This window comes from Cajanus cajan, chromosome 3, assembly GCF_000230855.2.
Source record: "Cajanus cajan strain Asha chromosome 3, NIPB_CcT2T_4, whole genome shotgun sequence".
NCBI lineage: Eukaryota > Viridiplantae > Streptophyta > Magnoliopsida > Fabales > Fabaceae > Cajanus > Cajanus cajan.
In genome coordinates this window covers 56,464,230-56,476,950 of record NC_138519.1, presented here as the reverse complement: position 1 = coordinate 56,476,950, position 12,721 = coordinate 56,464,230, and the positions used below count along the sequence as shown (strand labels likewise).

At 34.4% G+C, this 12,721-nt stretch overlaps 1 protein-coding gene across 2 annotated transcripts; it reads left to right on the top strand.

The window, feature by feature from the left end:
• The first annotated feature begins 2,699 nt into the window (after positions 1-2,699).
• On the top strand, positions 2,700-12,274 carry LOC109793175 (uncharacterized). 2 transcript variants are annotated; one of them, XM_020352640.3, is made up of 6 exons: positions 2,703-3,211; positions 5,290-5,351; positions 5,461-5,720; positions 6,920-6,994; positions 7,110-7,172; positions 11,987-12,274. In XM_020352640.3, the coding sequence occupies exons 1-6, from the start codon at positions 3,099-3,101 to the stop codon at positions 12,035-12,037; spliced, it is 624 nt and encodes a 207-aa protein (XP_020208229.1). In that variant the 5' UTR covers positions 2,703-3,098; the 3' UTR covers positions 12,038-12,274. The 2 variants fall into 2 exon arrangements, with proteins under 2 accessions (XP_029126138.1, XP_020208229.1); XM_029270305.2 differs by lacking the exons at positions 6,920-6,994; positions 7,110-7,172; positions 11,987-12,274 and adding an exon at positions 5,860-6,823 and having other exon boundaries at positions 2,700-3,211.
• The last annotated feature ends 447 nt before the right edge of the window (positions 12,275-12,721 follow it).

Here is a 12,721-nt window from a genome sequence, read left to right as displayed (position 1 = left end):
TCGTATTGAAGTGTCAATACGGTCGTACTGACTTCAGTATGGCCGTATTGAAGCTTCAATACGGCCGTATTGAGTTCAGTACGGCCGTATTGGGCTTTTTCCCTCCACTTCTTTATTTTGAGCTATTCTAAGACCTCTGGACCTACAGAGAACCCTCCTAGGGCCTTCGAGGAGTCCTTCTGGCTGATTATCCTTCAGTCTTCGAGAGTCTTCAAGCTTTATTTCCGACCCGGACAATTTTAGGGGTCTACAGCAATGTCGGACTTCCGTCCAAATTATTTAAACGGAGTTAACTGTTGGCGACGTGGATGCCACGTAGATGCATAGGTGGATGCCAAATTTTTTGAAAACACCTGGAACTAGAACGGCTCGTTCTGAAACCAGAACGGGCCATTCTGGGTGCACTCTTGGTGTGTTAATTTTGCATCCGGAACGGCCCGTTCCAGGTGCAAAATTAACACACTAAGAGTGTAGCCAGAACGGGCCGTTCTGGTTTCAGAACGGGCCGTTCTGGTTTCAGAACGGGCCGTTCTGGTTTCAGAACGGGCCGTTCTGGTTCCAGATTGCTAAACACAAACGATCAATGATTATAGTTCACGGTTGTGAATCGTGGAAGGAAAAAAACCCAAGGTACAAAGCATTTCAAACACTGGATTTTGTAATATTGTCAATAGAAATTGATAACTTCAATTGCTAAACAGTTGGGCTATATAGTGTATCATTAAGGACAATGCAGTGTATCACTAAAGACAATGGTAGTAGATTTTATTTCATTGTTAGTCAAACTGGAGTGAACCACTTACTACCAAATTGACACTATATAGTAAAGGATGAAATGACATGGTATTTTCCTTGAAGTCATTAATGATGTACCTCAACAACAACAACCTATTCTTGAAGAGGTAGAACCTATACACAAAACTAATATTTCACCACACAATCACATGCAGGGACGAATCTAAGTTAATCATAGTGGGGGCACTTGCCCCCACTAAAATTTTTTTCATTCTTTGTTTTATATAAAATATTAATAATTTTATAAAATATATATTATTAATTATATTTTAATTATGTTGTTATATCTAATATAATAAATACATTAATATTTTTTTATATTTTATTTTATTGTTTAATTTTTTTTTATTTTGTGGTAAAATTATCTTCATTTTTAATGAAGAAAAAATTTACTTACTTCAAGAGTAAGTCTTGATAGATTTATTCTACTTAATAATTAATGTTCTATATCAAATTTTTAAAAATTTAATTGTTAAATTAAAAAGCTTTTCATGTATAGATCAAATTTATAAATTTTTTAAAAAAATTAAAAATCATATGATACTTCGTTAAATTAATTCAAATTAACATATAAAATATTTTTGTTTTAAATGAGTGTAAAAATTTAGAGGACACTAAAAGAAAATAAATTAATAATTTTATTATGTTTATCCTATTAATTTTTATCATTTTATTCTTCTAATTTTAAATAAGTTGAAAAAAATTATAAAGTGACACTTAAATATTTCTTCAGATAGAAAGAGAAAAAGGAAAAGTTATCACTCTATTTATAAGACAATTATATTTTATAAAAATAAGTAACTTTAAAATTTTTACCATCAAAAAATATTTTTCAAAATTATTATATTTTTTAATAAAATTAATATAGAATATTCTATTGTTCTCACTTAACAAGTTGACGTTCTCGAACGAGCCATTCCGAATCCATAACGGCCCGTTCTGAACCTAGAACTGCCCGTTCTGGTTTTAGAACGGACCGTTCTGATGTATTGGTAGTGTGTTAATTTTGCATCTGGAACGACCCGTTTCAGATGCAAAATTAACACACCAAGAGTGCACCCAGAACGACCCATTCTGGTTCCAGGTATTTTCAAGAAATTTGGCATCCACCTATGCATCTACGTGGCATCCACGTGACCAACAGTTAACTCCGTTTAAATAATTCGGACGGAAGTCCGACATTGCAACTAATTAATTTATTAAGGACCAAATTGAGACAAAAAATAAAAGTGGGACTAAATTGAAACAAACAATTATTATAAGGGACCAAAATAGGTTTTTAACCTAAAGACTATTTTGTTATTATAACGAGAAATAAATGTGGCATTAATCTGGATGATGCGTTTCGTCTGGTGCACTTCGTGTTACAGATGAATTGTGACATTTGATTCGTATGAAATAATCTCTTGAGAAAATTTTTTTATTATCATAAAAACTCATAGCTACTCGAGAGATTCAAGAACATCTTTTGATTCTTCAGACTTTCTTTTCGATCTTACACTTATAATAATGGTTATGAAAATTATAAAAATGTTATATTCGTCTCACTTAAATGTCATACAACTAGTATAGAGAAATGCTCTTTTACATGAAAGAATGAGAATTATACACATGATGTTAATTTATGCAATTCGACCGGCCTATATTAACTAAAATGTTTTTTTTAAACTTCTTTAACGTATGATGTTAATTTTATTAAAATTTATAATATATAATATATATGATACCAATATTTTTAAAAAATTAATAGAGAGTAGATTATGAAATTCAATTATTCACTTATCAATTTGACTTCTGACCCATGGATTCAATAGTGTGATCAACTTTTAAAACATTGGTTTAGGTCACAACAAATAATCTTTTTCTATTCTGTTGTGTTTTTCGTGGGCGCCAAAATAAATAGTCGAAATCGAAGATGCTTTCTTTCGCCCCTTCCTTACCGAACACATTCTCTTTGGCAAACAAAACCTCTCACCCAACAAAGCCACAAACATTCAACTTTTCCAATCCTTCGATTATTATAACCTATTCCTCTTCTTTGGAACGCCAATTCGCTCAGAAAAACCATGTCCACTGTTTTCCTTTAAACGTACGCAGCACTCTTTAGCGACGAAGGAAAAAAGGAAGTGTTAGGGTTTTAATTCTCTGCGACGCTTCCCGCATTGCGGCACCCTGCACCTTCCTACACGAATCGTGCGACTCTTACTCCCCTTTCGTTTTCCGCTCTCTCTCTGCTGCGAAATTAGGGTTCATAGTTTTGGAGCCAATTCTTCTTCCGATTTCGAACCGAGTGAACGTAGAAGATGTACGCTGATCGTGTGGAGAGTGGAGGACGGAGGTCCGTGAAGGAACGCCTTAATGGGAATGTTGTCAGTAGTTCTACTCGGCAGCATCAACGCCAAGTCACCGGCAAGAGGTTTCAGTTCTTACTCCTTCATGCTTTTGTGTGATTTTTGATGTTTTATGTGTGTTTGTTGTGGGTTTTGTGTGCTAGGGCGAGCTTTTGTAAAATTTCTAAAAGCAAGTTTGTTGCGAACATAAATTATTTTTATCCAATGCAGAAGCTGTGTAATGTGGCTTTATCTAAAATCAATGTCTCGAAGTTGAACTAAACATGTGGACATTTATCTAAAGCTAATTTAAAGCATGTTTGGAACAACATCATAAAATCACGTGATTGTTTGTGGATGTGTTTTTGTGATGGTGGTGGGTGTAGAGGTTATGTAATTCCCGATTGTCAATTTAACTATTTTCGAGATGGGGATCTAGGTTGCATGGGTATGGTATCAGTAAGGAGATGTTTGTTTCGTACGAGGAATGATGACATTCTTAAAAGAAATCCATGACATCCCTCAAATACTACGACCAGATTTCAGATGTGTTATTTTATAGACAAAAAGGGTATATGGTGGGTGCGGATAAATGGTACAATGGGTGAATAGGCATATATGTACAGGTGCGTTTAATCAAGGCTGGGAAGCTGCAGCCTCTTGCAGAGAATGATCAGTTGAATGGGAGCTTCTCAGCTGCCACATATCTAGGAAGTTGCAAGAAGTTTTCCATGCATTTGACATGGAAGTAAAACATGGGAGAAGATGTCATGCCTTAGGTTTCTAGGTTTAAATATCTGGGATTAATACTACACATTATGGGGATATTAATGTGAATGAAGGATACAATACAGGCAGATGACTAAAATGGAGAAAGGTATCAAGGGTCATCTGTGACTGCAAAGTACCAACCAAACTCAAGGGAAAGTTTTATCATACTGTTAAATGTTTCGCTATACTTTATGCATTTATGGTAGTGACTGTTTAGCTTTAAAGGGACAAGAGAAAGAGGTCCAGGTGGCAGAAATAAAAATGTTGAGACTTAAGATGAATGCTTGACCACCCAAGAAAAGATAGGAATATAGGATGCAAAATGATCATATACGAATAGAGATTGATGTAACACCAACTGAGAAAAAATGGTAGAAAATGGATTAGGGTGATTTGAACATGTACAAAGATGGCCTAGGAGGCACCAGTGAGAAGAGGTGTTTAGTCCTGGAAAGATGAGAGGGAGGCCAAGGACATTGGAGGAAGTGGTTGGGAACTCATGGTAAATAACATCACCAAGACTTCTGTTTTAATCGAGCAGAGAGATGTCATGTGATTTATGTAGCCGAGCTTACCTGGTGGGATAAAGTTTTGTTGTTGTTCCCTTCAATCTCATCTCTCTTGCTAACGAGTCGCAAACCCACTTCCATTCCCTTTATTTTTCCTCTCATAGACTTTAGTAACATGTATGAGGGTGTCTATCAGTAATCCCTTGAAAATTATAGATTTCTGGTTAAGTGATGCTGAAGTGCAGATGATGAGATGGCCTAGTTGCAAAATATTGGGTGAATTTATTTATTTTTCCTTCTCTGCTCTGATGTATTATTAGATTTCAGAGATGTGTGAAAGATATTTCAAATTTATTCTGTTGCTTCTCCGCTTAAACATATTCATTGGCTTTGCTAGAGGAAAATTTGAACCATGAACTTGTGCCTAAAATTGGGCATTTAGGTCATTTGTAGTTTATGTTTTTGGGTGACTACATTCCTTTGTATATACACAGAATGAAACTCTCTTGTTATTTACCTTTACTCAATCACTCTGTGAATATCAGTGGCATGAATTAGTTCATTTAGCAAGTTTTAGTCTGCATTCAGCGTGCTTCATTGGCTGTCTCTTGTTGCATAGAGAGAAAACTTATGTTGGATAAACTAAATATAATTTCATATCATCATATATTATCATGGTGATTATATTTGGTAGAAACATTGTAGTCAGAATGTACATATGGGAAGTTGAAACCAAGTTTAATTCATCTTCTGAGAAACTGTTTTCAGTCTACTTGATTGGGTACTCAAAAGTTTCAGTTACTAGCACGACAGCTGTTTGAATACTTATTGAGACAATAACTTTATTATTTATTCAAGGTTATTTTTTCTATCGGAAATTTCAGGTCGAGGCAAGATGACAAGTGGGAACATGATCTCTTTCACGATGATGAACCTCGGATCACTAGTATGGATAATGCTATTCTCATATGCAACTATAACTTGCCACTGTTGTTGGATGCCAATAGTTCTTTTAATGGGCTTTGACTGTTTGTTAATGGCTTTTGATTGTGAAGATCGCAAAGTTAGTGCTCAAGATCTTCGCCTCAAGCTTCGAAGGAAAGGTCTTCAACCAGCAGCTCAGAGTGGAAAGAGTTCTGCTCCAAACACGTGGGATCTCCGTGAAAGGCTATCAGGGACAATGAAACCACAACCTACAAATTCTGACCCTCCAAAGTCAAAAGTTGTTAAACCAAGCAGCAAAAATGTCAGTGTTGAGGCCCCTGAAGTGCAGCTCAAAAGGCCAGCTGACCCAGCTCCTAAAAGGTCACGCAAGGTATTGTTGTTTTATTGTATTTTTTAATTGTCAATTAGAACTTGTTTTGGCATCATTCGTACTTCGTAGTGCTTGTAATGTCCATCATCACCTATTCTTATACACATTTTTGTATGCTATTGCATTTCCTTTTAAACAGGTGATGAGTATTGTGATATGCTTGGACATGTATCTTGAAACAACTGATCTGGAATCTGTTTCATTTTCTTTCTGTTAAGTTCTTTGAGTAGGTAGATTGCATTGATGGCTGCTAGTGTAATGCAACAAGACTGTATATTGATATATTCTGTATTAAAAATAGAGTACCATGTACCAACCAAGTACAGGTAAACAAGGGCAACAATTTTTATGATATTATTCTTATATACTTATATAATGTAACATAAAAGTATATGTTATATATTCTAGCTATTGTTTTACAAGGGTCGGCCTAATGGTGGCGAGGTTGAGGTATAAGGGTAGTATGCACATGGTCTTAGGTTCGAATCTTATTATCTTCATTGTAATTCCTCTGGATAAAAAAGGTATATATTATATATTCTTTTACTTTTATGTATGTACCAATATTATAATCATTTTATTTACTCAAAATTAAGTTCATTCAGATTTGGTTGAGTATGATAGCCCAATTAGTAACTCCTAAAATGCCATGATTTCAAAACTAGGAGACATCAATGAATTGACTACTACAGGACCTTGTCAAACATAGTTTTGCATATAACAAGGACTAGTATGTGTTGGGCAATATGGTATCACTGGTGAGCTGTAATATGGTATCACAGGGCAGTGTTTGAATTTTTCTAGCGAAAGAAGGTGAAAAGAAATCAAGCGTTGATTTAGTATTCAATCCACACATTTTGTTGATTAAGATGTATATCTTGTCAAAGTTATATATAATACAACAGATCCTGTACTACAATGGTGAATATTAATAATTTTCTTTAAGTTCACATCAAGATAATAGTAGTTTCGGATGTTAAACTGTTAATTACTTGTTAGTGGCCATATTGTGTGGACTCTATTTGATTTTATTTATTTATTTTAATTTGTAAATTCATATTTTCTGCTTAAGTGAATGTAATTTTCCTATGTTCTTACCTGGCAAAATTAAATCCGTTTTTTTTCTTCCAAATTTCTATATGAAATTATTACTTTTTTGCTAAATAGAGGGAAAAAAAATCCATGCTCTTGTTTTGCAGGTCGGTAATTCAGTTGATGATTTTTTGCAGTCCTTGGGTCTCGAAAAGTATCTCATAACTTTTCAGGCTGAAGAAGTATGTCATAAATTTTTTTAACTTTTTCTTTGCTATTTGAGAAAGCTTATTGTCTTAACTGGGTTTTAATTTGATTATCAAGGGCTAACATTTGTATGTAATAACTGTTTTTCAGGTTGATATGACAGCACTCAATCATATGACTGATGAAGATCTCAAGGCTATGGGCATACCAATGGTACGCATTGAGCTAGTATCGAACTTGTGTACTTTTCCTGTTGGTCTCTTTCCCATGGAATTTTTTTGCAGTTCCATTTATAATGTGACTCTTGTCATAGAAACACCAGTAACTTGAAATGTGTCCTAGACTCTGCATCTTTCATAAGTTAAATGGACCTTTTTTTGTGTCAATATGCAATATATATTGCACTTTGGTAGTTTGGCTCATTTGAGTGGGGCAAGGCTTATATATGCATCTAGCATAGTGTAAATAAGAGGTATAAAAGGCCATCATAACACATGGAATACTTAATTTAAGCTTAAATTCATAGTAACATATCATAAGCATAATAAAGTCAATATCTAAATTCCATGCAAAATTGAAATGACCAACAAGAACAAGAAAGAAAATCATGCATATGTGGACAGTGGACTGTTAATGTGCTGAATGTTCACGTTGAGGCCTTTCAAATGCTGATTTAATTATATTAGTGATTACTGATTAGGAATTAGGATTTAGAGAATACTGAATAGGTTTTGTTTGGGCTATGGGCTAAATTTCTATTAAGTCCAAAATGAAAAAGGGACCTAATAATATTTGACCGAAAATGAAATTGCTGAAAAAAACTAATGCTATCCAAAAAAAGCATGGAGAAACTGAATGGAAACCTTGAAAAGTGGGAGATGTAAAAACTGTCGTTCCAACTGATTCCGCCATTTCTACCTATCTACATTACTGCACGAAAATTCTGTTGCTCCTACTTCTGAGTGATTCTGTGTGTGGACGAACACGCATATGGAGGGTGAAATCATAGAATTGGACAATTCTACATCCCCACATGCAATTTTGACTACCTTGGAGTGAAGGGTAACTGTTGCATTTTCATCGGTATCTCTTTCAGATAAGTGTCTGCTTTGGGATAAGACTAGGCATTTACCTGCAATTGTTTTTTCTAGACAATATTTTAATGTCAATTCTAATAGTGAGGGGCTAAGGTGACAAGAATTGTATGGGCGAAGAGTGTTGGGTTTGTAGCAAAACAACTGATTCAGCAAAGAGTTGGGTCCAAGACTGGACTCCTAAGAACATTCTTTTTCTGATGGAATTTAAGCAAATCCTTTGGTGTTGGAGCAACCAATGGAAACTAAAGCTCCTATTCATATTGGTGTGGTTCCTATACATAGCCTGCCACTTCCCTTTCTCCTCAAAAGCTAGTTGTTGATGGAATGATTTCTCTGGTTCTGTTGCCTGCAATTTTGGTGAAGATCAAATTGGAGATATTTAATGCTAGTAGTTTTTGGGGAAGCATTGAGTAAAAGATTGGAGTGGAAGCTCAATAGAGGAAGCTAAACAGCATTATGCCCTTCATCTTTTTGGTTCTAATTCTCTGTTATTATTTGCATTTTGTGCCCTTCTTTTTCATGCTGTTACACTTTTCTTTTTGGCTTCAGTAGTCTGTTTTTGTGTATATATTAGTATAGCTGGCAGTCTTCTGACAACTTGTGACACCATCTTCCATAAGGTGTATCTTTCGGCTTGCCTTCAACAGCCATCCATCATTAGCATCAATGTATGCAAGGTTTTAGTGGGAAAGCAGAATAAAGATGGGAGAAGAAGCTAATGAAGGTACCCCAGCATAGGGTTTTGGAATCGGAAGTGAACTCTTAAAGATTCATAATCCCTTTGTGTAGAAGAAATTGCTGATCTGGACATTTGATTTCTGATTATGTGCTAGATGAAATGGAGGATGATATGTTGCTGATTGATAGCTTACAAGAGTCAATTTCTAAAGTTCCAACTTAGGATATCCCATTAATAAGCCTTTTTTTGTGATTTTTTTAACTTTTTGAACATCACCCATATGAAGGAGACTTGGTAGCTAAGGGGCCCTCAGTTCACCACAATCTCTTAATCCTGTTCTAAGGGCAAGCATCCAGTACCAAATTTCTAATTGAGTGTCTCCACTTTTTCTACATCTCATTGTACAGTTCCTTGACTTTTCTTTCCCTTTCTCTTAGCAAATTAGTAGTATCTTCCTTGGATGAATTTTCAGTTGGGAATATATTATTAACAAAAAAGCCGGCATTCTTTCTTTAATAGTGTTTTCCATATCTTCTTGCTTGGATATAGAAAGACTGCTTATGGAAAATGCTGAAGTCATCTGCTATCAATGTAATGAAAAACATAACCTAAAATTTCCTCCTTCTAACAATGATCTGGGCATCAAGGTACTCAATGCTGATGCTGTTCCTAGCTCGAAGGTAGATTCCTCTACCACTTATACGTGGGGGAAAAAATGAAATCAATAAAGGAATTGGATTTTAAAAAACATATTTTGGAGAAACTAATGAGAGAACGTCTTAAAATTTGTTTATGCATAAGTTAATTTTAGTTTTCAGGAAAAATTATATTATTTTTCCTTCTCCTATAAGTACTTATGGAGAAGCTTATCTAGATAGGCTCATTACATCTCTAATGCATTTTGTGTGGTTTTCTCGACAGTTTTATTAATGGCTGATGGAAGTTCACACAAAAACACCAACTAAGAATTATACATAATAACATTAGAGAATCAGATGTCCAGAAATAAAATAAAATAACTAGAAAGGCAGAAGGCTGAATAAAAATGGAAGAGAACAAGGAGTGTTTGCTAGGAAAGAGAACTGAGAGAATGAGGGGTTGCCAAAAAAGATAACAAAGAAAAGAAAGAATGGATAAAAAAAGAAAATTATTTTTCACCAGTGTAAGATATTGCCACTTGTTGGAGATGGGGGTCCAGTGGCTTAAGAGGTTGACTGCTGGATAGAAAAGATTGGTGGCTTCTAGAGTTAGAGAACTGAAGAAAAGATAGTAATCTTTGAAGTGTTGCCACTTGTTTCTTTTGCAAATCCTATTTTCAGTGTCAAACTTCATTTCCCAGCAATGTCTCTATCCTTTTATATAAGTTCATTAATAAATCAATTACTCTCTCTAAGGTCAAAACCTTTGTATGCATAGCAGTTCTAAAAAGAATTAATGCCAATTATTTGCTTCAAATTTGAATACCTCTAATTGCTTTGTCTCTTGAGTATTGTGTGATGTACAGATTTAATTCTGAAACTATTTGTCTTTTGGTTTTGTGAGGCTCAGTAGTTTCCTTTTTGTGGAATAACCTTTAGTGCTTTTGGTAAAGATTGGATTTACCCCAAGGATCTCCTAGAGTTCTTGTGTATTAATTCTAGAGGATTTGGCAATAGTAGATATTCTAAGAGGCTTTGGTGCTGTTCTCAATTTGTAGTTATCTGGTGTATCTGGCTGGAAATAGATGATAGAATCATGGTTGTTAAACTTCTGTGTCAAATCATAAACACGTACGAGTTTACGAGCTTACAAACCAAAAATGAGACAACTCGCATGTAGACTCAGAATCGTGTAAACTCAGAAACAAACTTGTTAAACTTGCTAGTTTGGGTTCAATTTTAATTTTTTTTTAAAAAAATTGATGAATCACCCCAAATCGTCTTGTTATTGAAGTCGTTTTAACCCCACCCCCACCCCCACCCCCCTTAAGTTCTCTAATTTCATTCAACCTAAAATTGTTCTTTCTCCAAAATTGTTCTCAATGCAAACGCATATGTGGTGCCCATTGCTGCTGCTGTTCGAGATCGCCCCTGCTACCCTGTTTGCTGTTTGATGAAGTGCAGAGTGTTATTCATGATGATCTGTTTTTTGTGCTTGTGATTTGATACATTGTCACTAACATCTTATGGAATTATGATTTATTTTCATTATTTTGTTTATTTATTTATTTATTTTTGGATAATTTTTACCTATAGTCAGTATAATATTTTGTTCTGTTATTTGGTATGCATAAAGCTAAAATTTTAGTATTATTTTAATGAGATAAGCTCTTAAGAGTTTACAATTTAAGTTTACAAGTTGAGTTTTACTTAAACTTAACAACCTTGGATAGAGTATTTATCGATCATTAGTTGGAAACGGCAGTTTATGTAGCATTTTCTGGTGTTCTACTAACAGTGTTTTTAGAGGTGTATCTTTTTTAGACCCCCTAAGAGATTGGCATGTCGTATTTCTGGTTACTTTTTTTTTCCCTTTTTATTTTTGATATTCTTAGTTATAGGGTTGTATTTTGCCTTTGCTAGCCTCCTTGCATATGTATCTGTCTTCTAGCTTAGTAAATTTTTTTTTTTTTTGGATACATAGCCGAGTAAGTTATTTGTAATGAAGGAAGTTGTCTGTGATTTCTTTTTCCTCCTGTCGAAATAAGATGAAGTTAGTTTATTGTGTCTTCCCAACTTTTAGTGATTTCACGGTATGATTTTCCTCTGAAATGCTAGGTATATTAAAAGAGGTTTCTGTGTCCCAATTTGAGTAGTACAAGACAGATACGATATCTTAGTTGCTTTTGATTATATATACTCCAATCAAAATTAAAATTTCATCTTGGTAACCCACATAATGAAGGTCTACCTTTAAGGTCCGCATAAGTTACTGAGTTAAAATTCTAATTGTGTTTATTTTGATGGAAAAACAGCACCAAAAGTACCTATAATACTGCACTTAAGTTTTGTTTTGTAAAGTATTTATAGTTGGTTAACTTATCCTGATTTTATATTTTACATTGAAGTTATGATATTTATTCATTAATCTGGAGGAGTTGGTCTTTCATTGAGTAAGAAATTCAGACAAGGCCTTTTTAATGTATGTCTATGATAAAGTATTTGACTAACATCTTGATGTTATAGCTTCATTCTGCCCTACTTTACCTCTGTCATTTTATGCTCTTACTTTTGATTTGTAATCACATTATCATTATGCTTTGTTTTTTCCAGGGACCAAGAAAGAAGATACTTTTAGCGCTGGAGTCGAAGTCTAACATTTAGCATAATTGATTGATATTCTTAGCTGGATGAACTTGTTTATGAACGGTGGTGGGAGATCAGGATCTGAAAACCAAGTGTAATAGCATAGTTCTTTGATTATCTTCGGTTTTCATTTTTGCCCCCAAGTTTTAGATATTAATCTAGTTTTGGAGTTTATTAGGCTAAACCTGTCAATCTCCTGGAACTCTTTTAATTGTATCTAGTAATTAATGCATGAGAGTTTACCTTTGGAATCAATTCAACGTTTGAACTCGTGAATGAGAATTTTCCCTTTTTGCAAACTTTCAAGAGCGTTTGCCGGCGATGAAGAGAACGGATGATACTTTTCAACACCCTGAGATTGATTACCAAATTGCAACATAAAGCAATAGATGAACTAATTTGTTGCAAGTCATATAATCATTTACTTCGAGTGATATAAATCGAGATGCTTACGGCATTAGCTGGCGTAGGATTTGTGTTAGGGTCAATTGTGATAGTTACTCTAGGAGGTCTAACATATGTACATTGTAGTTGATTCTTTGGAGGATCTGGAAAGTACCATATCCTCATCGGTTGAGTTTGGGATTCCTCTTAGAAGGAAATTTACCCTTCTTAAGGTGAAGTCAAAGTCAATCTCTCTCTTCAAAGATGATCTCTTTCTCCTCTTATTATTGTACTTAACATATATCTTTGTTTGTTGTA